The 27,077-nt window shown below is 35.5% G+C and overlaps 2 protein-coding genes across 2 annotated transcripts in view; one reads left to right on the top strand and one right to left on the bottom strand.

The window, feature by feature from the left end:
• Nucleotides 1-27,077, top strand: part of dnc (phosphodiesterase dunce) — a 191,260-nt gene that overhangs the window by 14,091 nt on the left and 150,092 nt on the right. The window lies entirely within an intron of this gene.
• On the bottom strand, nucleotides 6,538-7,338 carry LOC108059372 (accessory gland protein Acp29AB-like). Its single transcript, XM_044396179.2, has one exon. It carries the CDS (start codon nucleotides 7,336-7,338, stop codon nucleotides 6,538-6,540), a length of 801 nt encoding a protein of 266 aa, XP_044252114.2.

Below are 27,077 nucleotides of genomic sequence, written 5' to 3'. Positions count from 1 at the left end.
ATAAATATAGAAGAACTGAAGAGTAATGGTTGGAAACGAAAATTTATTGTTATCTTTAAGAAACAATAAATAGCTTTTACTTACTTTTCTTACTACTTACTACTACTACTTACTACTTTTCTTATATTTTAAATGTTATTTACTTAATGTTTCCTTTGGTTTATCCAAATAATAATATGATTTATTTGATTTTTTATTAATAAATAATGGCCTTTGTTAATTCAATTCCTCAGAAAGGTGTCCAAAAATAGGCAGTGAAAAAATATCTTAGTATCACAGAAATCCCGGGTTCAGATTATTTTGTTGCATACTTTTAGTCACCTTGGATAAATCGTAATAAATAATAATAATAAATGAGCTCAGGAATTTTAGGAATAATATTTTATTTTAGAATATATGTTTTCTTTTTGTCCAATATTCCTTTTGCTACCCTTTTTGAGTCTTATCTCTTAATTTGGATCGATTGTTCCAACTCCGATTCCCAACTGGGGACTCTTCGGCTTCGAAACTGCCAATCTAGATAATCCTTTCAGCTGTTTAATTTACCAATTGCAACTGGATAATGACATATCCTGTCCATATGCTGAGTCCCGCCACTCCATCATCCTGGCTGCCTGAGTCCGTGCAATTCCATTGGGAGTCGGCTTTAATGCATTTAAGTATCATGCAACGGGGGCCCCCAATGCAATTAGACAAAAGCCAACTGCAAATGCAAATGCAGCAACAACAACTTGATTAGCCACTACAACTATTGCAAAACAATAACAATAACAATAACATTGTCCTGCTTCCATGCATGAATTTATATGTATACAAATATATACATATCCGCAACACGCGAGCACTTGAAATGCTTTTCATAACTAAGCAGCCTGTAATGTGACATCATAACTTATGATTCACAACCATGGAAAGTTGTTCAACTAATGTCCCTTTACTGGCCACAAGCTGTTGTGTTTAAATTAACAGTCGTGAAGACAGAATATACTGGCTTTTAAGTCGAGCTTTTAAATATATCGTATGCGATAATACATTCAAATAGGCAAGGTAACAAAGCGAAAATTTCAAACAAATTTGGAGCTTTAATGATTTTTTCTAAATAATTAGTTTATACTCCTTTTAACTAAAGGAATACTGAATTTTTTAGGGCGAAAAAAAGGACTAGGACTTTTTTTAATGTCAAATAACAATTTCCATTACTGCAGGAGATTTTTTTTTAATTTTAAACTTAAACTTTTTTAAAAGTATAGAAATGTCCTTGTGACTCAATTAAGCTTTGAATACCTATTTTTTTCAACCAAGTTTTAATTGAATTAATATAAAACACCGTCTGTAATTTAATTTGAACCGGTTTTGCTTCACCGAAAAAAATGATCAAAGAAACTAAACTATTCGTACATTAATTCTAAACTATTGAGATGACTATTTGAAAGCGTAATACATCTTTTGGCAAAAAATGTTAACTGCAAACTAAACATTTTATGTTATTTATCAGGGAACGTAACTGTTATAAGTTTTATTTTAAAAATCACACTTTAACAGGTTTTTTCTGATTTGTAGTAAAACTCAAAGAATAACTGTTATTTTTTGAGTTTTATAATAAAAGTTGACAAATAACAGTTATTCGTCGTGATCAAAAATAAAACTCAAACTTGATTTATGGCGATTTTGTGGGTAAACAAAATTTTAAAAAAATATAGGTATAAAATATGCGCGGTTGCCTTTTTAACAAATTTTTAGTAAGTTATAAAAAGCACGGGTATCATGTTTTTTTTAATTATTTCGTTTTTTCAAAAATGTCAAGGGAATAACTGTTATTCATAAAAATCAAAAAATAACAGTTATTTTTTGAGTTTTATTATAAAAATCAAAAAATAAAAATCATTACGGATTTGTAAACTACAATGGCTAATAAAAATTGTGGTGTATTTACAAAATTTTTAGGACCCTTCTAAGTGCGTGATTTTTTTGTATGAAAAATTTACAATAACAGTTATTTTCGTTCCCTGTTATTTATTATTAATTCAATACTAAACTTATATACTACACACCTAGTAAACCATGTTTTTTTTGTTTTTTTTTTAATGTGAGTTTTAATTTTTCCTTCCATATGGTAGACATTTTTTTTAAAACGAACAACGGATAAACAAACTGAATTGAATGGCGATCAATTGGCGATTGCATTATACTTTTCACCGCTTTAATCTCTGAAGTGGGCAAATGTTTGCCGAACGCTTGGAAAAGCCTGCTGGTTTTTCCACCAACTGCTGCACTTTAGACAATAATCACTGTAAATGCTATTTGCTCAAGTGCTCGATTCGATTTTGGGCTTTAAATACCTTTGTTTGGGTTCGAGGGCCAGAAATTTAACGCTGAAACCACAAAAACGAGTCTCAGCCACATGTGGGCCCGAAAGGCCCGAAAGGCTTGCCGTGCCCCTTTATCCTTTACCCTTCTTAGCCGAACAAATATTTGGCCCGAATGCAAACAAAATTCGAGCAACAGCAGCTGGCAAGTAAATTATTGTCATCTGCATGTGCAATTGGGCCAGCTTTTATGGCTGATAACAGAAATGCTATCTCAGTTTCATGCGAGTATGAAATGCTGTTTGTCCCCGAGCTCCGGGTTAGAAATTGTGCTGTGGGGGTGCTCTGTATTTACCCTGTATTTACCTATATTAAATCAATTCCCAGGGTGGCACCACACACAAATAAACATTTTAAATCAAACAAATACTCAAGCATTTGCGGCATAATTGTGGAAATTACATTTGATGTTTTCAATGGAAAACTTTGCTTTATACTTTTATTTACACTAAATTGATTTTGAAATAAATTATTTGATTCCATATTTATACGCGTACCTTATCTTACACTTTTATTCATAAATTTAAACTAAGTATTTTTTAGGGAAGTTAAATTAATGACTTTTTTATTATTTTGTTACGTGCAATTAGTGAAAGCTTAGTTTTTTAAAAACACTCTTTTACACTCTATTGGGAATGTAATACATTAAATTCCTCCAGTGGTGCCAAGCTTAAAATGGACAGTTAATTGTCTTTTCTGTCCGCAGACACGCCTCAAGTTGTACTCGATTTTTCTGCACCCCTTGAATCGTGCTGGGAATACGTTAAACTAAAATGGAAAAAAGTGAGTTAAAATGCTGGGAAAGCGGGGGAAAAACGCGATGTGCGACACGCATAAATTGCCATGAGCATGTTGCTGGTTGGTGGCGGTGGGGAAAACACAATTTTCCTATTACTGAAAAGGATTTTGTTGCAATTAGAAAATGCACTCTGCCAAAGGGCGGGCGAACCTGCATGATTGCATAGCATTGTTGGATGGGAAAAATAACAGAGAACTAAAAATATGGCGCTGAATTTTTCATACATTTCACGTTATTGGTTTCGGTTGCCAACTCCGCCTTAATGAAGCGTATTAGGGAGCAAATTAAGCAATTAAATATTCATGAAGACCGGTCTCTATGCATAATTTAGCCAATGCAAATTCATAACTGCAATTTGGCCAAAGCATCGAAACTTTGCAATTGTTTTGTTTGCCTTTTTTTCGGCTAAACTGTCAAAAGCACAGCGGCAATAATATAAATTGTAAATATGATTTAAAATGCAGAGTTTGATAGTTTGTGTGTGTGCGAAAATTGTGCAGAAGCTGGATATTTAATTCGAATTTATCCCACTTTGTATTGAATTTATACCAATGTGCTAAGTTTATTAAGTAATCAAATTTCATATTCCAAAATAAACATGATTTAAGCCAATAATACGACTGTGTCAATTATTTAAAAATAAATATTTTCAAGCGAGCTTAAAAATATTAAAAGCGAGTTATTAGCTTTCTAAATATTTATCCTAACGTTAATTAAAAAGTGGCAACTTTATTTCACTCAAAATTGAAATTCTTGCCCGACCATCAATGAATTATCGTGCGCCCAATTTTCTTTTTATGCCTGAGCTAAAATTAAGGCCACATAACTCGCATATGGCCTCATAAAAAAAGCTGGCAAATAATAAAAAATGAAAAACACTTTTCCTTCGTCACCTGCAAGAGCATAAAAGCCAAGACAAAAACATAAATCAAAAGCGCTGACCAAGCCAAAAAAAAATTGGAAAAAAATCAAGAGAAAATTACAGCGAGCAAACGAATAATTCAAATCGGAAAGCATTAATTAAGCCATAACAATAATGACACCAAAACATCAACGAGATTAATATGCGTAATTTGCCAAACCGAAAACTGCGCCAAAGACACAAAAATAAACATTGGGAAATAATTCGCGAGATTTTTTCACCAGCTATTTCTTTGTCAGTTTCTCCTTGACTCTTGTTAAAATGTGTTTACAAAAATATTTATTACTCATTGCGACGAACAGTTAATTAAATGTTCTGAAAAAATATTACTTTCGGGGCCAGGGACAAAAATAGTTAAAACAAAAAGGAAATAAAGAGATAAAAACCATTAAAAGGGGCACCCCCTATTCTCAATAATTGCCGGCAATTTGTGCCAGAATAAAAACGAATAGAGAAATCATCGGAAATTATTGCTCTATTAATATTTCGACAGACGCTCATTGTCCGCCGTTTTCCATATGCTCTTTAAAATTCATCAAGATTTTATTATTTCTGAAGCCCACAAAACTCAATTGAAATATTTGCTTTGACGTTGTCAAGCCGAAAAATGCGCGCAAAAAATGTTTATAACGAGCTCAATGAGAAGATGTTTTGTAGCCACTGCAATGAAAAATATCATATTTCCACTTCTTGATGTTAGGAATGTTATGTCATACCAATAAATAATTTTAAAAATATGTTTATATATCCTATTTATTTAATCTTATCAAATTAAAGCCAGTATTTAATATTATTATTAATCTGGGCGGAAACAAGAGTATATAAAAGGAAAAAAATTTGGAATTATTGTCTTTTTTTGTTCTTTAATAAGTTATTTTAGCCGCAGTTTACGTAATAATTATTTAATTAAATCAAGTACGCATGTTTAAGTGTGTGCATTTATCTACAGCTTTTTGAAACCATTTAAAAAGAAATATATAGCTTGAAACTTACATTGCGTCTCTTTATGTTTCATTATCTGACTGGCAAATAAAATAATGTTTAAACCTACAATCGTAATCACGCATCCCCCTGTAATCTAGGACAACGCATGCATCGGAATTGTTGGGCTCACCCTGCGCCCACTTTAAAACGGTTACAGGCTTCCCGGAGGCCGTAGATATGAACTCGCCATCTTCCTTCATGATGCCAGTCCAGTACACTCATAAAAATAATTTTCTACATTTTAGAAAATCGCCCTAAAAATTTTTCGCCTTTGAACTGAGAAAAATTTTCTATTTTTACGACAAATTTGCCATAAATTTAAGGCAGGTGACCATAAAAAAATATTTTTAGGGTTAATTTTTCTATTTTTCTAATATTTAGGGCGATTTTTTTCGATTTGCTTCGTTTTGACCTTTTCTAAATCCAACGGCGAATTGCCCTAATTTTTTTTCTAAAATTTTTCTAAATACAAGGGCGATTCGCCTTAAAAATCACTCCAAAAGTGTGAAATTCGGTAGCCCAGCGGTCTAATCACTTGCGCTTTCAACTTTGCTATATGAGGACTAAGGTCGTGGGGTTGTGGGTTCGAACCCTGTGTGATTCAACTTGATTTTTATGTTTTTTTTTTTGTAAACATTATTATACTGAGGACATTTTTTCGTCCGAATTTAAAATTAAAGTAGTCTTTAAACCTTAAAAACGTATGGGAGTTCTGAGTCAAAAGCATACTTTGTGTTTGCGGGCAAGAAAACGGGACTAATTGTCACAGTCGTCAGGAAAAAAAATATACGGTTTAGTTGCCTTTAGTCATATTATAACGTAGACCTCAAGAAAATAAGATGTGTGCAGAGTTTGTTCGTCGTCTTGCGCGAGGGGTCTGTGGTGCAGCGGTAGGACGTTAGACTCTAAACCGAGAGGTCGTGGGTTCGATTCTCGCAATGACCAAAAAAAGTAAGTTGTTTTTTCTCCTCATATTTATTTCCCTAATTCATTTACAAACATGATTTTTCAGTTCTAACGGCTGTGCTGTATAGATCGGGCCCCCCTCTTAACGCGGCTCCCATATAAGCTACACACCAATACAATAATATGAAACGGTGTCCTCCGCCGATGTTGTTTAATTAAAGCAGTCCCAGTTCCCAGAATATAGACGATTAAAAAAAAAACATGCTTCCCAAATTCAGTTAAGCATGCTCAAACACGTTTTTTTTTAATTTGTCTAATTTTTTAGGGCATTCGCCTATAAAAACAGAAAATTCGCCCTTAATTTTAGAAAAATACACCCTAAAATTAGGGCAAATCACCCTAAAAACAGGAAAATATTTCTTATTTCAAGAAAAATCACCCTAAATTAAACCAAATTTCCATCGGGATTTTTTAGAAAATTTTTCTAAATACACGGGCGAATCGCCAGCGGATACGATTTATGGGCGATTTTCTAAATCCACGGGCGAAAAGTCAGTTTTTTAGGGCGATTTAGGGTAAAAATTTCTATGAGTGTAGTAGTAATACCCTTTCTGAAGTTTCGGAATTATGGCTTCGAGTTCCTCTTGGCTTTCGAAAGCCGCCAAATGGGCGCCCATTCTACGACATGTTTTTGAAGCCTCATCCCAGGATTTAGTATCATGTTTGATATAAAAATATCTAGAGCCGATTAGCTCGAACCGAGGATCGATGGTTTTGGATTTGATTGTGGTATGTGCTTCGACAAGATGATGGTTTTCAGTTGTATTTTGAAGCACCTCAGGTTGGTCTTCTATTTTTGTCTCAGTCATCGGCAGTTGTCCCTCGGTTCTGTTTAGATTCGTCTCAGAAGAGTGAGGCTCAGGGGTTGTTTTCTGGTCCTCTAGCACTTTCTTTAACGCCAGAAGTTGGGCATTCATTTGGGTTTGCATGGATGTCTGCTGATCTGTCATTTTGGTGAGGAGCAACTGAAATTGGTTCTTCATATCGGAACTTATTTTCATAAGTTTTTTTTCCCTTTCGTTCAGTCGCGCCTCGAAGTGTTCTTTTGCAATGGCCTGATCTTCCAGCTTTTCTTGAATCGCCAGAAGTTGGGCATCCAGTTTGGTTTGGGACTGCTGCTCGCGGTGGAGCCTTTCCAATTTGGTATTGTTCTCGGTGATCAAATCCATCATCGGTTGCAGTTTGGCAAGGCAGAAGTCTCCACAATAAATGGGAGCATCCTGCAGCAGTCGACCGGAGTGCCCTTCTTGCAGATTCAGGATAATAAAGGCCAACACAGAAAAGGATGCCAGCCTAAGCATTTTGAATAATTAGGTACGCTCGAAGGGAACTTTTAACTCGTACTGGAAACAAGCTGCCTTCTCAAAAATTAGGAAACCTAAAGTATTGCTGATAAGCGGACGTAGCCTTCCGAAAACTACGTGGACCAATGTCGAGCAAAACATGCAAGATAAGGCATTTTGATAGAGGGACTTTTAATTTTTGAATTTGACATAATACATTTTCTTAATCAGTGTAGACGTATTTTTTTTGCAAATTTGACAAAATCACCATTGAAATACTCGAATACTCAAAAGCCAACAGGTACCCAGTTGCAACGGAATCTTTGGGCCCATACGAAACTTGCCAAGCCATCCGATTTGTGTATATCCCAGGAAAAGCCACAACAGGCCAAACTTCTTAGTTGACAAGAAAACGGCGTTTGGGAAACCGCAAATGCTTCAAAGCTGAATTTTAGAAAACAAGCTTGCGATAAATTTGAGCAGATTACACTGGTCGGCGGATCAGAGGGCAAAGGATGTTTGCCCGGGCCCTGAAGGACCCTCTGACCCACCTGCTTTCATTTCATTTAAGCCATCAAATAGTTTGCCTTTTCGGCCAAAAGCCTTTCAATTTGTTGCCGTTGTTAACGGCTCGAGGCGAATGTTTGTGCCCCACAAAAAGGGAAGAAGAAAAGTCACGGAAAATGAGGGGGAAATTCCCATGTGTACTTTGTGTTGCAGACAAACTCTTAAGCTTAACAAAAAAAAAATAAATAAATACGTGTGTTTAAAACAAGACTAAAGTTGAGTAAAATAAAATCCTACACTCCCAAACAGATATGGTAAATCAAAGGAACTGCCTGTTGGTGTTTTTAAATATTTACCGAAATAAAAACAAGCCAACAGCGGAGGAAACTTTATTAATTGCCAGCAAGTTTTCAACTCGTCTTTGGAATTTTCAGTTTGTTTAGGTAATTAAAATTATGACCGTGTGTCTGTGCGCCTCAAATTGTTCTTTACTTTTGATTTATATTTATACCATTTTGTGTTGCCGTTGTAGTTCTCTTTTTCCCCGGTTAGTTTCGTTTAACAACAGCAATTAAAGTGGGTTTTATGTAATCCCCCATCCAAATTTAGCATGGAAATGGAAACTTCGCGTCTGAGGGCTTAATTCATTCCGTTTTTGTGATTCTGGCTGTCAGATCCGACTTACATAAGACGCAGCTCGGACCCCAAGCAGGGCATCTGGCCAAAAAAAGCAAGCCAAGCAAAGCAAAGCGAAAGCATTTGGCCACTCGAGCAGCTGAGCAGCCCAGCATATGTGACTGTGCTCTGGATTGACACAATTGTCGACCAATGTCAATGCCTTCGAGTTTACGCACAGTGGTTTGAAGTCGGCAAAAAGCGGGCTAAAAAAAATCATGTTTAATTTCAAGTTAAGAAAAAAAATGTAAGCATAGCTGAAAAATATATGTAAATTAAATTCTGCTCAACAGTGTATCCTGGGTAGGCTTTGAACTCGAATCTACCGTACTATTGATCCTACTTTTGTGGTTGGTAAACCATAAATATAATCATAGAAACTACAAACTTTATGGTTATAAATATAAAATGATATCTTTGGGCTAAACAAAATTTAATATTTTACAATTAAACCTAAATATTAAGCATAAGTGGTACAAATTTGTAAAATTTTTTTAATTGATATATCGTTTTTTTGCCCATTGATGCTACTGAAGTTATTAGTAAATTATAATTATGAAGTTAACAACCATTTGATATTAAATTTTTTTTTTTGTATATCTAATTAAATATAATATTTTTAGGGAAGTCTCTAATTTAAAATCAGTGTGCCTCTTTTGTAATCCTGCCGCTTGGATTGTCCCGTTCTCGTTCCCATTCTCGTCCTCGGCCTCTCCCCGTCCCTTTCTCTCCGCCACCGCCCACTGCGCAGGCGTTTCGCCCTCTCTTTCTCTCCACCGGCTTTGTTTGTGTTTGTATTTGAGTTCCGCTCAAATGAACTCACTCAACTTTTCGCAGCTCTCTCGCTCTCACTCGCTGGTACTTGTTCTGCTCCTTCACCGTTATTTGCATCGTGCGTTGCCCTTGTAACGGCTGTTTCCTCAGTTCCAGCTGCTCTTGCACTAAGAGAAAATATTTCCAGAGTCCATTAGCAGAGGCAAATCCAGAGGAAAATGTGTTTGGCTATTTGAATACCACATTTCCTTTATCCCCCAAATCTAACCACCGAGATTCCGCGCTTAAGGGTATATTTTTATCCCTAAACTCCAAAAGATCCCCTTTATTGTCGTTTTGTTAGCAAAAATATAAATAATTGAATTATTATAATACTTTCACCCTAAAGAAGTCCAATTGTTTCTAAAAGTCCTGTCTCTCCATATTAGTATATTTTTTCAGTGTTCCTGTTGCTGTTGCTTTTATGTAATTACACAGAGAAGGGAGCCATTCTCCCTCTTACCTTTTTTTTTTGGCATTTTGACCCCATTCGACTGCCGCTTACCTTTTTGTAATTCGTGTATTTTTGTTTTTGCTCCACCGGCAAACTTGAAGCATCCATAAATTGTAATTAAAGCAAAATAGAATCCTCGGGAAGGGCGGCTGAAAATGGGGTTGGCGCCAAATTTCTGCTAGGCGTGACATCATTAAAAAACAAGTTGCAACAAACTTTTAATTAGATTACTCAACGCCAACGTCAGCTGTTGCATGTGTTTTTCACTTCTTGCCATCCTATACATCTATTTTTTTTTCCTCTTCGGTTAATTCTAAAAGGGGGCATGGCTCCCATTTCCTTTATCCCACATGCACATGGTCATACCTTGGAGAACTTTTGCTTCGACTTCCACTTGTCTGGCTGGCGAAAGTTTTCGAGCTCTGTTTTCCAAACTTTAAAATTGCTGTCATCACAGCAGGATATATTGGACGGCGGACAGAAATCTGCCGACTGCGACACTCGATAGCCGGAAAATCAACTATTAGGGCTTTAAAATTGTAATTAAAACTTAGGTAGAAAGTTTTCATTAAGTTCGCGTAATGCAAGGCAACTTTACGCAATTGAAAAACAAAGGAGTACCTGTTTGGCACACAAGCCTCGAATCAAAAACCGAAATTCGGGACTAACGGATTAACGAATAACTCGGGCGCATTTAGCGATATTCTTACTCCAAAATGGGGTCCCATAATAAGGGTGGGTGCCACAGAAATAGTTACTTTTTTGTAGTCTCTTCTAAAAGGGAAAATATGTGCCTAAAAGTATGCTGTGAATATAGGAAAATCGTCTTCCTGTATAAACTCACATCATTTTTGATTAAAAGCTTATTGGTGCATACTTTTAGACACCTATTTTGACATTTTAAAGTAAGTTCAAAATTAATTACAAGTGTTCCAAAAAGGTTTTAGCTACCTCTCATTCCCGTTTTTATGAGGAATAATTTTTAAAGCATATATATATTTTACTGTAATGCTTATAAAAGTTTATGTACCAATGATGGAAAACAACTAAGTTATAAGGATCCAACGAACGATGACACAAGCATTCAAATCGAAAGGCGTTCGAAGTAAAAATATAAAGTTGTGCGAAATATTGCGCAAGCTTTGAGGGTCCATAACGAAATGTGGGTTGTCTGGCGTCAGTGCGAGTGGAATGTGGCATAAATTCTCTCTATTCGCCCGTCTATTTCGCCATTTTCCAGCTGCTGTCAACCAGCCAGCGTTCCTTTGGGGCAAAAGACATTGGAGAAGGTGGAAAATGTGGGAAACTGGTTGGAAATGCGGGGTGGAAATTTGGAGTGGGGCGGCGAGAGGGTAAATTGAATGCTACAGCGAAAGCGGATGCCATTTTTATTATTTCTCTTTTTTTCGCTTGCCCCTTGGGCGGGAATCAACAGTTTGATTGCTACACTCGCATTCTATCACTCACACAAATACCCACACTCGGATAACCGCCCTCACAGATACTCACGAACACACAGAGACACGCATTCTATTCGCTTAGAGCAACATTTTAGTTCGTTAGCAACGAAGTTTAATGGGCGACACTTTGGCCACAAATTAAATCAATTCATTTTTGCCATTCAATAACTCGAGAAACGAATTCATTCACATGGCTGATTGAAGAGCGATTGTTGAATTACTCAGCCACGGAATATGGTTGAGCTAAGTGCAATCAATCAGCTTGGGATTGAATCAGTTGTGCGGGTATTCGATTGATCCATCAATCGTTTAACTAAGTAAGTAATCACGCGGTTTCTGGAATTTAACAACAGGTGTATTATTAAAAAAATTAAAAAGAAAAATAATAAATTATTTAGCTATTAATTTTTAAACTAATATTACAGAATTCTATGCCATTAATTTCACATAAATTAAGAATTTAACATTTAATTAGAAATACATTTAAGAACTCAATTTTAAACCAAAATTTAAATCCCATCAATTTTAAAACCCAGTAAAACGCGAAATCTGAAACAATTTAAATATAACTCAGTTTCAGCTAACTTGGGTTCGAATAAACTCGCATTTCATTCAATTATCTGTGATCAAGCAAATTTGCCAGCTAAAAGTATATCAAATTTCCCTGGCTGCCTTCATATCACCCAACTTGGGTGGCAAAAAGGTCACTTTTCCTGGTAGGTAACATTTGCGTTGGCTGAAATAGGAAAATAAGGCGTATTTCCTGCGCGAAGCTCTTTAAAAATTTAAAAAGAAAATGTGCCAGGACCTTTTTTTTTGTTAATATTATATATTATAGTGTTTTTGTTATCGCTGCTTTCCTTTTTTGTACCTTATTCAGCCCATGGAAACCCGAAGAAGCAGACTGACAGTCAGACGGGCAATATTGATATCTGTTAGTCATGCAAGGCGGTGGGCGGATGGGGCGTGGCAGGGTCAGGGGGCGGGTCCCAGACAACAGCTCTTAAAGGGAACAAAACAAAAAAAAAATAAAGGAAAAGAAAAGAAAGGCTGGGAAAATAAAAGAAAGCAATGTAGCAAAGGCAGAATGCTAAAAGGTAAAGTGCAATCGAACATTTTGTTAATATACTTTATGAGTTTTTGGCCCTGACGACGACGTGTTGCTGGCAAAAATAAAAAAGAAACGGAAAAAGGGAATGTCTAAAGTTGGGGAATATGAAATAAAGGAATCTACATTTTTTATAAGCCTGATAAAACATTTTAAATTCTCTCTGAAGATTTACAAAACATATTTGTAAGATTTAGGGTTTTAATAAAACGCAGTGCTTTGAAATAAAGATCGAATCTTTTAATAAAATATAAATATTTAGTTATTAGTCTCATAAAATATATTAATAAATCTGATTATAACTTTTTTAACGTTTTAACATTTTTTATATATTTTCAGGTAATTTTCTGGTCAACATTTTACCCCGAAGAGCATCCACATGACAGTTTTCCATCTGCCAAACTCGATTTCTGACTGACAGCCGTCCATATGGATGTGGGCCCGCCCCGCAACCCCCCATATCATCCCTTCCATACTCCATTTTTCTTATACACTTTTTATTCCATTCACCTGAGGGCTCTGAGACTTTTTGCCCCCAAGTGATTTGCGTTGAGTCTGAGAAAATGAAGGAAAACCCGGGGGGAGGGGGAGAAAAGCTGAGAAAAAATAGCAACAAGCTTTTTCAAGACATTTTTGCTCCCATCCACGTTTTGTTGTTATTATTTTTTATTTATTTATTTCGGCCCACCATGTGCAGAGTCCTTCGATTCCATTTCCAGTTTTATGTTAATGGCAAGGCGAACCGCAAAGGGTTTTCCTTTTCGGTTTCTCTCTGTGTGTGTGTGTGGAAAAATAGGAAAATTCCGCTTTGTTATTTGGGGAATTGAAAGTAAATAACGAATGACGAGCCGAAAAACCCTTTTCACGTCTCGAAAGTTTTTGGGTCTCTGAGAAAAAGGACTTCTTTTGCTAATTGGTCATGCGATATGTCCTTTGGGAGTGGGCGGTGTTGGTGTGGGCGGGATGGGGGGAAGGGGGTGTGGCATCCATTTCCTTCGAATATGCATAATTTGCTGAAATGCCTTTGGGCCTTCGGGTTTTGCGACTTGCAGTTTCGTGTCAATGGATTTCCCTCTTTTTAGCCCATTTTACCCCATTTTCATGCTGCACAAATCAACGGATATTGTGCACTGACAATTTCCGCCCTTTTCTCTGTGCAGTCGGGGAAAATTTCAAAAACACGCCAGCAAAACTTTTCACACAAAGTGACAGCACTTCCGACTCCTTTTGCTCATTTTCCTTCTAGCTACACTGGAGAAATAGTTCCTGGTAAATAATTAATATAATTAAATCGAATGTAAGCAACATATAAAAATATTTCAATATTTTTGTGACATTTTTTTGCTTTAAAATATTTGTGAATATGATTTTTAGAGTTTTTAAAATTAATTCAAAATATTGGAAAACTATTCCATTTAGAATTTTTATAATCAATAAACTTGTACAGATAGCTTTAAAAATTTTGGAATTTACGATCACTTTAAAAACTTTAAAAACATTTTTCCTAATGTTATGAAATTGCATTTTTTTTTCTTTAACTGTAGTGCCTTTTATTAATCTCCGAACTTGGTGGTCATTTTCTTGCACTGTATGCATACAATCCAGAGCACTCACAGGATCCACTGGGAAAGGGGGCGTTGAATGTCAAGCGTGAGTTGTGGGCGTGGCCGTGTCATGGGCATGTCTATCTGTTAGCCCCAAGAAAAGTGGGCCAAAACCAACTTGTGCATAATGAAGACTGAAGCTGCGAGTTGCTGGCTGGTGAAACATCGCTAATTGCAATGAAAACACTTGTTGGCAGCGGTAAATTCCACACGGCAAATCGTGAGTCCCAAAAATTCACATTAAATATTCAGCTCGAGAACAGAAAATGATAGTGGAAAACTTTGATTTTCATTCATAACTTACGTGAGAACTTTTTTTGGAGTAAAACTTTTGCTTTTGCCAAACTAAAAGGATTAAAAAGGTAATTTTTACAGCAGGTGGTGGTTTTTTGGATTTACAAAAAGAGACTGATTTATTTTCATGCCGCTTAAAAATCAAATACCAATATCCTTCACAAGCTTACCCTAAATCCTTAGCTTTTCCTTAGGTTTCTGTGAAATGTTTGGATTTTTTAACAAAGTTTTAATGCGTTAAAAAAATGTTTTTATCGAAGTAAAATAGTTTCTATTGTGGACAACCAAAAAGGCTACTGTTATTTAAAGGTAATTAGTAATTACATATTTAATTGACACCTTTTATTGGTTTCAACAGCTTTTTGGAATTTGTAAGCTTCTGGAAAACAAAAAGCCCCGATCAACTCGATTATCCCTGCTTAAACAGAGTTTCTTTTTAAATCCGATTTGTTTTGTCAAGTGGGCGTAACCCCTTGGCCGCCCCCTTAATCCACTGTAGCCCCTAATTCCCTGGCTTCTCCGATTTCATCACCGAGAGCATTTTCCCCATTCAACGCATCTGTGGACTGTGCACTTCAATTTGCATTTTCATTGCTGTATCAATAGAGGGAAAAGTGCGGGGCCAAATGGAAAATTGGGGGCCACCGTTCAAACTACACATATAGTTTTTCTTCTCGAATGCTACAGATGCGTTCTAATCTCAATTAAATCAATTGCATCCACATATATGTATGTGTGTATATATATGCTTAACTTTCTCGCTTAGGAATTTATATGGAGAGCATCTCATTACACGGCAACTTGACTGACGAATCGAAAAGCCCTCATTGGGGTAAAATTCACGAAAATCCCCAGAGCTTGCAGAAAAACAAAAAGAAAAAGGGAAAACGAAAATGAACATTGCTACATGTGACTAACGGTTGGCCAACATCTCCCATCAGACAAATCAATAGACCAGCTGGCCCATTTGGTACTGGGAAAATATACACTTTAATCTGGGGGATGTCTTAAATTTGAATAAATTTTCTTAGCACTTACATAAATTGAAATATTCATAATTGATTGAATTATTAATATTTCAATTATTTTTTTTTTAAGATTTTTATGTTAATCCGTTCTAGTTGATTTTTGCTACTGATCGTTTTTAATAGGAAGCTTTTTATATTCTTTATAAATTTAATATTTTTTTTCTTATCAAATGAATATTATTCCATTTATTCTATTATTTTATTTTTATGTAATGTAAACCAAGTTTTATTGTGTCGGTACAGAAGAGAAAATAATTTTCCAGGGCTTGGAGTCCAATCCGCTGACATTATTAAGTATCTGCCCCGTCGACTGAGCCGTAAATCGTTTTTGCTGCCAGGGCCAATGGCGAAAAGCTCTAAGAGTATTAACAGCTTCGTCGTGAAAGGAACAGGCTACTTTCTATATGGCAGAATGGGAATATTCCCTTCCGTTTGACGACTTAACAGCTCCCCGGTTGGCAATAAACGAAATTTTAATGCCGGCAAAGTAGCCAATGTAGGCAAAGTATCTAAAGTGGCCAACGGTTCCCGTTTCCATTCCCCATTCCCCTTGCCCATTCCCATTCCCCATTCGAAATTAGACTTTCAGATACAATATGATAAGCCTTTTTCTCGGCGGCAGCGGCAATGGCAACAGAAGAAGATTATTTGTTTTGGTCTTGGGACAGGCTCAAAGGGAATTTTCTATCGGCTGGGCTGCCATTTTCCATTGTTCCTGCAATCGATATGTGTATATAGCCATATATATTCGGAGCATTAAAAAAAAAGCACAATAACAGCCATAAAGTAGCACAGAAGGGGGGAAAGTGGGTGATAAATAAAAAGCGGGCTGGCCAAAGAGTTTTGTTTGAGTCTTGTCTGCAAATATGTGAAGAGTGCCTCAAAGAGCCAGCATTTCAAATATTTTAGAATTGAAATACTGAAATATGCCAAAAAAAAGTGTATAAATTCGTATTTTATTTTTAGCGATTACTTCTCTAATTTTAGACATACGAAAAATCTATAAGTATACTATTAATCCCAGATAATCTCAAATTTTGTCAGCGAAGCGAGGGAAAAATAAAATTTATGATACGCACAATGTTTGGAATCATCTGCTGCCAAAACACATAACTTTATATATGATATGTATATGATCGTGCCGCCCGAAAAGATAAACACTTTTTGAGAAATTTTCCATCAATTCTCGTTTTGACGTTTTCATCCCCCTTTCCCCCTGCCCATCTCTTTCGGAAGCATAAAATACTAAATTTAGTTTTGCCTCTGGATATTCCTTCAAGTTGGTTGTTTGGCTTTTGACATGGCCAGATGGTTTCATCGAGCTGTGGGCCAAGGTCAATAGACTAACACCCCTTGCTCTTTTCCATCTTATTTCTTATTTCCATCTTGCTGTTCATCTTCGAGTTTCGTAGTGGATTTGCTTAATGCAATTGTACCTCTGGTATCTTATCGGGGAACAGAAAGGCTTTCTGCTTTCGTTTAATATTACTGTAAAGCGCATTTATCTTTTTTGAATCGAAAGCGTTATCATCGTCATCATGATCGATTCCGACATTTACAGCTCTATTTACAATTAAAGGAAAACTAGTTACCTGAGATTGAATACCAACAAATATGTTTAGAATTTTTTTGAAAAGGAAAATATATTTTAATTTTTTATTTTGCATTTTCCATTTAATATCGAAACATTTTTAGAATTTTTGAAACACATGTTTTTTTCTGGTTTGTTGTTTTTGCTAATCAATTATAAAAATATTTTATAGAATATTTTATTTATAACAAATATGTTTGAACTTTTTTTTACTAATGACGAAAATATATTTTAATTTTTATTAATAGGTATATATTTAAAAAAAATTTTGTAAGCACACGTTTTCCCTAGTTCGTTGTTTTTTCTAATTATTTATAAAAATAATTTTATAATTTAAAAATATCTTAGAAAGACTTAAAAATACTATTTTGAACGCAGCTGTATATCTGTGCTAGTTTATTTTCATTACGTTAATTCGTTTGTAAATATTTTCCTTAACTTTTTGCCAGGCTCTTGTCGTCTTGTTTATTTACCGATTTTCCATGTTTCCACCCCTTTCTTCTCCCTTCCTTTACGGCTCCCCACGAAATGGGAAATTTTCCGGGGAGAAATTGGGAGGCGTGAGGGGGCGTGAATAAGCCAGGCGAACGCTCAATTTCATTTATTTTGTTGTCATTCATCGCACAGTGGGATACCTTACCAATGAAATCCGGACGGGGAATAAAGGACGCGGGTATTTCCATTGAGAAAATGATATAATTGCCTCAGCGGGGAAACAAAAGCATCAACATCAGCATCAGCATATCGCCCACTGTCACCAATCAAAGAACGTGAGTGATTCTGCAACTGAATAAGGAGATTTGGTCTTATAACAATTTATATTGTGTTGCGCTGACAATGGAGAGACCTGTTAGGTAACATAAAGATAATGGAGAAATCACTTGGATGTTGTATAAGTAATGAATACAATTTTTTTAATTTTGGGACTAAGAAAACTTGAGGAAAAAATATTCAAAAATATTTAAATAATTAATATTCAAATACTGAACATTAGAAAAAATATTTTCATATTTTGTATAACTTTGGGATTAAGAAAAATTGAGACAATAAATATTTTAACAATTAATATTTAACAACTTAAAGTTAAAAAAATATATTTATATCCCCTGGATGTTGTATAAGTAATGAAAAAAATTTGTATAATTTTGGGATTAGGAAAATAATATTTTAAAAATAAATATTTAAGAGCTGTAAATTCCAAACAATATTTTTAAATGTTTTAATTTTTATTATTTCTGACCACTTTTATTTTCAATTAATTTTTGTTTAGCTTACCACTGTTTAGTTTGTATCGGTTTTGGCTTTGTGTGCTCCCCTTTCGTCCTTCCCTCTTTCCATTTGTTTTTTCTGGTGTGTCGAACGTATTTGCATGCCACATCGAACTCTGACCCTATCAGTCGCCGCATTTCCGATATCGCTATTTGCTTTGACCCGCTGGCAAATTGCAATTGTTGAATAAACGATGAGCGGGCCATTAATCGCTCTTTTTTATTTCCCCTTTTTTAACCCAAAGTGAAATGAAATTAACGTGCATTAAGTGCAGGCTAAGGCATTTTCATTATGGCGCTGACCAGCGCGAAAGGAAGGAAAAAACGTGGTAAAACGTGAGAGTCTGATTTATGCAAATTGGCCAAGTCGCTTCTCTCCACATTTTCACGTTAACTTTGCCTCGTCCCTGCGCGATTCTGACGTCAGCGCAGATGAGAGAGCACAAACAATAAGGACGACGAATTTATCGCATTTAATTTGCATGTAAATTTGTGCAGGCAACTGAACTGCGCTTTTGCCCAGATAAGTATGCAGCGGTTTATTTTTCTCTGTCTCAGAGTCGCGGTGAAGAATTGCCAGAAAAGCAAAAAGAAGCAATTGTTGGCAAAATATTTACTCAAATAGAAATACCCTACACTTGCACAAGTCCGGCAGAGACAATGGTTTTATTTAAACATTTTTGTTTCGTATTTTAATTTATGAACAAGAATATTTAATTCATTTTGCATGTAAATAAATAAAGAATGTAAATATTATCAAAAAAAAAATACGAATAATTAAAATATTTATATTGTATGAACAAAAATTATAATAAAATAATTTTTAACAAATGAACAAATAATCATTTTGTCAAATGAAATATATACCTAAAAATAATATACAAATGCAAAAAAAATTATTTTAATTTATTGTTTGTTCAAATATTTATTAATATCTTATAATTATAACAACATGCCTATAGACAGAGAAAAATACCCACAGTGGCCATTGTAAATGACAAACTAACCAGTCGCATTTATTAGAAAATTCCTCAAGAATATCTCGACTCTCGTGTTTGCCATCAGCTTTTCCGACTTGTTTTTCACAGCTTTTCCCGGACTGTTTGTCAGTGGCCAGCGAGTGGGTGGGTGGGTGCTTGAATGGAGTGAGAATGGAGGTAAAGGAGTAAGAGGGGAAAGTGCTATTTATTTGCTACTTCATTATGGCTCAAGGTGGCCCAAGGACGACTAACTTCAAGCTGGTAACTGGCAGCTGTAAAATTAATTTGAAATGCTGCGGACAGGCCATGAAGTGTTTTCTTGTGGCGGCCGGGTATTTTGCATTAAGTATTTAAAAGAAAATTTTTAAGCAGATTTCGAATGAACGAGCGGTCCCAGCTGGAAATCCAAATGGGAAATGGGGATAAACGGGGCGAGCGGGGGCAGCGAGAAGTCTATAAAATGCAAAAAGCGGCTTTCGACTCGATAAATATTCAAGTGCTGAAAAATGGAGAAAATTGTAACCGAGTAAATATGAAAATGTCTGGTTGAAAAATTCAGTGGTATGAGATCAGGGATTTATCAGTTCTTCAAAAACCAAAATGGATTATACTAATAGTCCTTAAAGAATTTCCTTTGGGTTCGAATTTATTTATACAACATTAAATACTATTTACATACTTTTTTGGGAGTTGACTCCCAAACTGGTTTAATGCCATTTTACCAAAAACTGGGAACCAAGGAAAAATGATGCGTTTTCTTTTTTAATTAAGGCAGCGAAAGTGAAAGAAAGGCGGAAAATAATTAGCAGGTTGGCAGGATAATGTTTTGAAAGACGACAGCCTTTTGCTGTCGTATACTTAATAAGTTGAGCATACGCCACGTGGGCTGAAAAACGAAAAATATTAATAAATTAATTGTTTGCAGCTGAGCGAGAAAAAGGCGCTTACACATACATACACACACACACACATAGCAGCATCCTGGGCATCCTTTTCGTATCCTGTTTTACCGGTCTTGTCGCCTTTGTTCCAAGCCAACCACAAACCTGCCCATCACACTAAAAATAACAATTTCCGCTCTAATAAACATTTCCGCTTCGTGAAATTTAACATTTTACAATAAATTAAGTGAGAAGGAATAAACATAATCATATATATATACACCAAAGCCCCTCCGATACGGCATCTGTATCTCAGTGTTTGTGTGCCTTTTGGGTAGCATTCTTATCGATAAAATTACGCTTCTTTGCCTTTTGGGGCATTTAAAATTGATTTCGGTTCGCCAGGGTCTTTAAAATAATTGTGCCCCCTCATGTGATTTCTGGTTATTCAAATTGAAAATTCCATAAGAGCAAATTATACAGAATATTTTTACTTGAGGTGGTAAAATTCCATACTTTCAAACAATAAATAAAATAAATATTCCTTTTTATGTTAGTTACATTATGTTAATTCTATTCTTCATAAAAGGGTCCTGAAAAATTCAAAGCCAACTACAAATGTAAAAATAAAGTGACAAATTAATTAATCCAACTTTAGCGATAAAATGAGAAAGTCATGAACAACTCCCGGCCAGTCATTTGGCTGGAAAATCAATGGCAATTACCAGGCCTCTTTTTCCACCCTTGGAGGCACCGAGAAAATTAACATTTAACTTTAAGCATTTTGTTTCCATTTCATTTGGCTCTTTTGGAATTTGAGATTTTCCACAAATTTGTCACTTAATGTGCCCACGTGACTTTCGACTGAGGTGCGAAAAGGAGCTCCTGCCGAAATCCCCGAACTGTCACGTACTTGCTAAATTAAAAACGATTACTTACTCAAAAAAATAAAAAAAAAAAACAGGAGAAGAGAAGCGAAGCCAAGAAGAAGACGAACTCTGGGCCCTCCGCACTTAATTTAAATCGTTATTGTTATTATTTCTATATAAAGTCGGTCCGCGGATTCGCTGTCAGCCGCGGGCTTTTACAGTGTTTTCAATTAAAAGGATATGCGCCCAGGATTTCTGTCGAGAACACCAGAACGCGGGGGATTCACTTGCGTGTCGCTGACAGAAAAATAAAATTCAAAAGTAATACACAAAAAAAAAGCTGGAGAAAAACCAAGCAAGGCAAACTCCTCGCAACGCAAATGGACAAAAATGGAAAAGTTAACAAGAAAAAACAAAGCGATTTCGGGCATAATTCGGTACAAAAGAAAATTAAGCCCTGCCAAAAAGATGGCAACAAAGTCAAAGACAAAGGGAAGCAATCGCAGTTTTTAAATTGTGTTGGCCCACGAAATTGCTTGGCTTTTATATTTGTTTAGAGGCTCTTTTTCTGAGAATAATTCTCAATTAAATAAATGGCAGTCGAAAGAAAGCGAAACTAATTTAAATATATATATACAAGTATAAAAAAATATTTAAAATTAATATTTAAATAAAAGTTATCGAAATAATAACTAAAATATTTGATCAAATATACGAAATATACAAAATATATCAAATTATAGTTTTTCAAATATAAAAAATATATCAAGTTAGAGTTATTCAAATAATAACTTGAAGAACCAAGAACATTTAAACAAATACATAAAATATAAATCAAAATATAGTTATTTAAATAATAACTCCAAGAACGAATAATGTTTGTAAAAATATACAAATAAATCAAGTTACCAGAGGACATTCAAAGAATTTTCCAATCAGAACAAGAAATCCCTGTTCAATTTCACGGTTGTCAACAATCAAGTTCCGCTTTTAAGGTCAAGACCCCATACTTCTGCGCTATATGTTGTATATACATATATATTATACCTATATTTTAATACGAAATAGCCATATATGTAAACACAAAAACCGAAAAACAAAAAGTGTTTACAAACAAGCGAGGAAAAACTTTCATTTTCATTTATTACGTTATTATTATATCGCTTTCGCTTTCTTTTTGCCTGTATTACAATTTATGGATGGAAGAAACGGTCGTCAACTGTGACGTCATTGCGAAGTAAATGAAAAGTTCTTTCGGCGTGTATTAAGTTTTTCCGCTTTTTCTGTAATAAAAATTGTGGTTTGTCATGCGATTTTGGGTCTCCGCATTGAATGTGTGGAAAGCCATGGGAAACGATGAAAGCCTCAAGTAACCTTAACCCTTTTACACACTTTTCCTCCCATTTTCTCCTCACATTTTCCCCCTGATAATCAGCTGTGTTACAGATTACAATCTTAATCAAAGGCGAGATTTTAAATGAAAGTCTTGGTAGTTTGGAAAACTTTTCACCACGTCTTGGGTTCAAAGCAATTCTTTTAAATGGTTATTTAATTTGAGCGAAATTTTCGGTTGGCAGGAATTTTAACTCAAGTAACTTAATAAACTTTGGCTTTAAGTTCTTTAAATGTTTTAATCAAACAACGAAAACTGCACGCAAAAAATGATTAACAAATTTAAGAATATCAACAAACATCTCAATATAAAATACAACTTTCGAGGCCTGCAAAATAATGGAAATTGTATTTTAAATTCCATTTCAAAAAGAAACGAATGCAATTTGCTTTGCGGTTAATTGGTGAATTGTTAAAACGATATCACTTAAATCGGCGCATGGTATATGCGTTTTATTTATTTATTATCGGCGTTCATTGAGCGAAATGAGCTTTTGCCGCTCGACTGAATCGAATGTCAATTTTGCGGTCGGAAAAGCTGTCATTAATTTTCAATTTCTACTTGTTACGCAGCGGCAATTAAATGTGGACATTCGAGTGCATCATTTGTCAAGGCGCGGGGTCTTAGCCACCCCGAGCGCCCAGTCCCGGGTTAATCGGTTGCCGACACGTTCAAATTTCATTTGGTTAATTTAGTAACGGGTTAAAGTCCATCTCAGGGGGTTGTTCTCATTGCCCAGCCTCGAGTCTCGATGCAAAACAAAAAAAGGAACAGAAAAAAGAAAGAGGAAAGCTAACAACGAAACGTGACTGAAAATGTGGGGAATTTTCTCGGGGGTTGACTTTTCCAACAAACAGTCATCGATTGAGGAGTCATCAGTAGGTCACTGGGAAAGAAGTAAGGAAAATGACAACAATTATTCCCAGATATTATAGTTGATAATAATAAGAAATGTAAACAGTAAAATTATTGTATTATTATTATTATTATTATTAATTATTGTAAGCAGCATTGCAAATACTATAAAAGCCATGTAAGAGTGCTAAAAATAAAAATACATAAGATGAAACGTAATCTCTTTTGTTAAACGTACCCTTTTCGTCGTCTCACTTAAAATAAAAAAGTATAATTTAATATTATACAAAAATATACAAAATATAACCCATGTACAAATACTGAAAATAAAAGTATTAATAAACATAGAGAAGATGAAACGTTATCTCTTATGTTTACCTTACCATTTTTTCGTCGTCTCACTTTCTTGATCTCTGGACTATTTAAAGATTTATGCCATTTCATCATCCACTGAATTGTTGATCTCCTGTTCTTCCTGGCTTCTCTTGCACTTTGTTGATTTCCGCGGAGGAGGAAAAATGCAAAGTGAAACTGAATAATAATCCAGGGCAAATGGAATTGCCTGATGGGCAAAATGTCGACGGGGGAAAAGTCGTGGAAAATAAAGAGCAAAATCCGTGAATCGCTTTTGACACTTTTAACCCGCCGGTTGCCTTTGCAACTTGACTTTGTGCCCCCTTCTTCTCCTCCTCCTTCTTCTTCTTCGTGCGAAAGGGGTTATATAACCGCATTACGTATACGCAGCGTTTGCCTAAATAATTAATGCACACAAAGAGCAACAGGCCGGTGCTGCCAATGTCCAGGCCCGGCAAACCGAAGGCCAGACCGCAGGATATATGGCCCCCGTTAGTTGCCCCAACCCCCTCCCTAAAACCACCCCCTATCCTTGCCTTTCCCCCACCGACTGCTTGTGGCTTAGTTTTGACCGCAACCTTCATTCAACTGCCGCTCCATGCATGCCTCTGACAGTTAATAGCCCCCTCTTATATCACAAAAAAAGGAAAAATATTAAATCGATGCATGGGCTTGGCATGCGGAAATTATACAAGAGAAAAAATATAAAAGGCTCCCTGGCAATTAGCCGCATTAAAATGCGTCATTAAAAATTATTTAAGTGCCCATCATCAGGAGTTGAATTATGCATTTGCTTCGTTTTTTACTAAACGTTTTTTTTCACTTCTTTTCAGGTAAATTTGCGCAGCCCGAAGGCAAAAGCTAATGGTTTGCTATAAATATAATTTTAAAGATAATGATTAAAGGTAAAAGAAAACTATTTGAGAAAGAAAACTTTTTATTTTATGTACTAGAAACTTAATATCAAAGTTTTATTTTAATTTAAGCATTTTTACTGTTTAAAATTGCCGAAGGGCCGAAAATTTTTAAGTATTTTAAAAGCACCTCTCGTGGAGTTTTCTCCCCCCGGCAGGCAATCAATTAATGAGTATCCTTCGTGCCCCGCGAAATTAATTAATTTCGCTGGATACTCCCACCCATCCACTCCACAAACATTCATTTCGTTTGCGTTTTTATCTCTATTCTTCGGACAAAATCGTTGGGCAGGAGGAAAAACAATAAAATGGCCACAGAAAAGTGTAAATCATATAACATCAATTTTCATTACTTCGCTGACAGGCGGATGGGCATTTTTCGGTACTCGGGCAATTTGGTTGATTTGCCTAAAGCCAAAGGCGTGGTAAAAAAGAAAACTATAGTAAATTGTAGTGGGCATTACTAATAATATTGTTATAATATTATAATATTAAAAATTACATTTCATTGTATTTTTTATAATTTTCTTCTAGCTTTTAATTTTTTTCGACAGAAAACCAGTGGCATTGTTAAACGGGGGGCTGCAATAAATTGTAATTCACAGCTGAAGCTCCTGTAAAAATATAATAATGGCAAAACCTTATTTGGTACTTTCCGCATTTCCGGAGCCATTAATTTTGATCACCCCTCCGGACGACGACCCTGGCTTTTCTTTTGGTTTTTTTTTCTTTTTGGATATATTTTGTTTTGTCTTTTGTTTGGGTGAGAGGCAGAACAAAATTAATTGCATACAAATAGGCGTCAGCAGTTGGGTTCTAGGTAAATAAATTAGTTTTAGGGGCTGTTGGGGAGATGTATTGCTTTTTTGAGGGGGATGAGTGACCCTCAGGTGGGTGGTAGGTGTGTGGGTGTGTGGCTTTTCCGGAACATGCTGAAAAAGCGACAAGCAAACAACAAGTTAAAGCTTTAACGGATGCGACCGCAGGGGGGAAAATGGCTGGAAATGTAAGTGAATACGCACTTGGAAAATCATCTCGGGCAGATGGGTCCGGAAAAATGTCATCAAATGCTGCAGAGCGCTGAGAAAAGTTTACTGAATATGCCATGGGGTGAAAGGTGACTTAAAGAAATGTTATTGATAGGATGAAAGTTTTCAGGCAGAGAAACTTTCAAACTGTGCAAATTGGTTTTCAAAATTATTTCTTAAATATTTTTGAGTTTAAATGTGTTTTTTTGGATAATGGAAAATGAAACATGTCAATTAAAAAATTTAATAAATGTATTGAAAAGTAATCAATTTAATTAAATGACTTAATATTATTTTTCTATTTTTAAATAAATAGTATTTTTATTTGAATATTTTATTTAAATAATTGTATTTCTTAATTTAACAAGAAGTTTTGGCTCTCGCTAGGAATATTTTTCCTGCTCAATTTTTCCGGCAAGCCAATTAGCTGGCACTCTACTAGCGCAGGTTTAGTGCAAATTTCTAGTTTCAGGAAAGTGCAACAAAGTTTTTCCATTACGCTTTTTAAAGCATTTCGAGTTCGTTAAACTTTGTTCTGGAGTTTTCCACTGACTTTTTCGAGTCAATGTCGGCGATGCCTGAGATTAAAGAGCAGCTGAATTGAATCATGAAAATGAGAATGTGAATGAAACTGAAACTGGAACCCATAAAAGCGGAGCAAAGAAGATGGAAAAGCCGGAATGTCTCTGTCATCTTTCGCCCCAGTTTCCTCATTTATTTCATTCCATTTCAATTTCGCGCTCATTTCATGCATATGATTTTAATTTTAGCTAAACATATGTATGTGTGCGAGGACATTGGCTGGGTTTTCCTTGGCCCTGCCCAGATTTTCCCGCCCCTTACTTGGATTTCCTCGCACATTTCGCTTGGCTTGTAATTGAATTCGTTCTTGTCGAGAAGTGAAAATGGAATTGCCAGCCCGGCAAAATGACTATATCTGCTCATACATCAGTCGTTCATGCACTGAGAAAATATTGTAGGGGAGAGTGGGGGAATTTCGTCACAGGGGCAATTAGGTCACCTGCAATATCTCGGAATCCATAAGTCGTAAAAATATATAATTTTTTTGTTTTAGTCCTTCAAGACGGCCAGACACAACCAATGCATTTGTTTTGCACAGAAGGCCAAGATAATTAAGCTGTAATATTAAATGTGTTTTAACAGTTCAAAAGCTACATTTAGTTCTCGACGAAATTTTTTCTGTATGCCACAATTCAAAAGAAATAAGATACACGATTTTTTATATAATACACAGTGCTATAATGTGCATTTCTGCGTCAGTGATTTTTAACTTCGCGCCTAATTTCGGAAGAAAAATAATTATTTCTTAAAAAGTACTGTCTGGGGAAATTTCGCCACCCTACGCTAAGGGTAAATTCGCACCTATTTTAAATACATATTTTTATATTTGACGAGCTGGCTAACGAACAGACTACCAGCAGCAGCAACAAATATAGGACGTCAACAAAAATGGTACGCTTGATCAGTGTAGCATATTTACAGGCGTTAAACTCCCTACATTTTTCAGGTGACGAAATTGCCCCGGTGGTGTGGTGATTTTACCCCCCTGTGTGGCGAGATTTCCCCAGTATATTGGTTTTACATTTTATTTTTTTATAAATCACCAAGGTAATAAAAAAAATAGGGGAATGTCACATTTTAAAGCTTGGTGCTAACCGCA

This window comes from Drosophila takahashii, chromosome X (genome assembly GCF_030179915.1).
Source record: "Drosophila takahashii strain IR98-3 E-12201 chromosome X, DtakHiC1v2, whole genome shotgun sequence".
NCBI lineage: Eukaryota > Metazoa > Arthropoda > Insecta > Diptera > Drosophilidae > Drosophila > Drosophila takahashii.
This window is presented reverse-complemented; position numbering and strand designations above follow the sequence as displayed.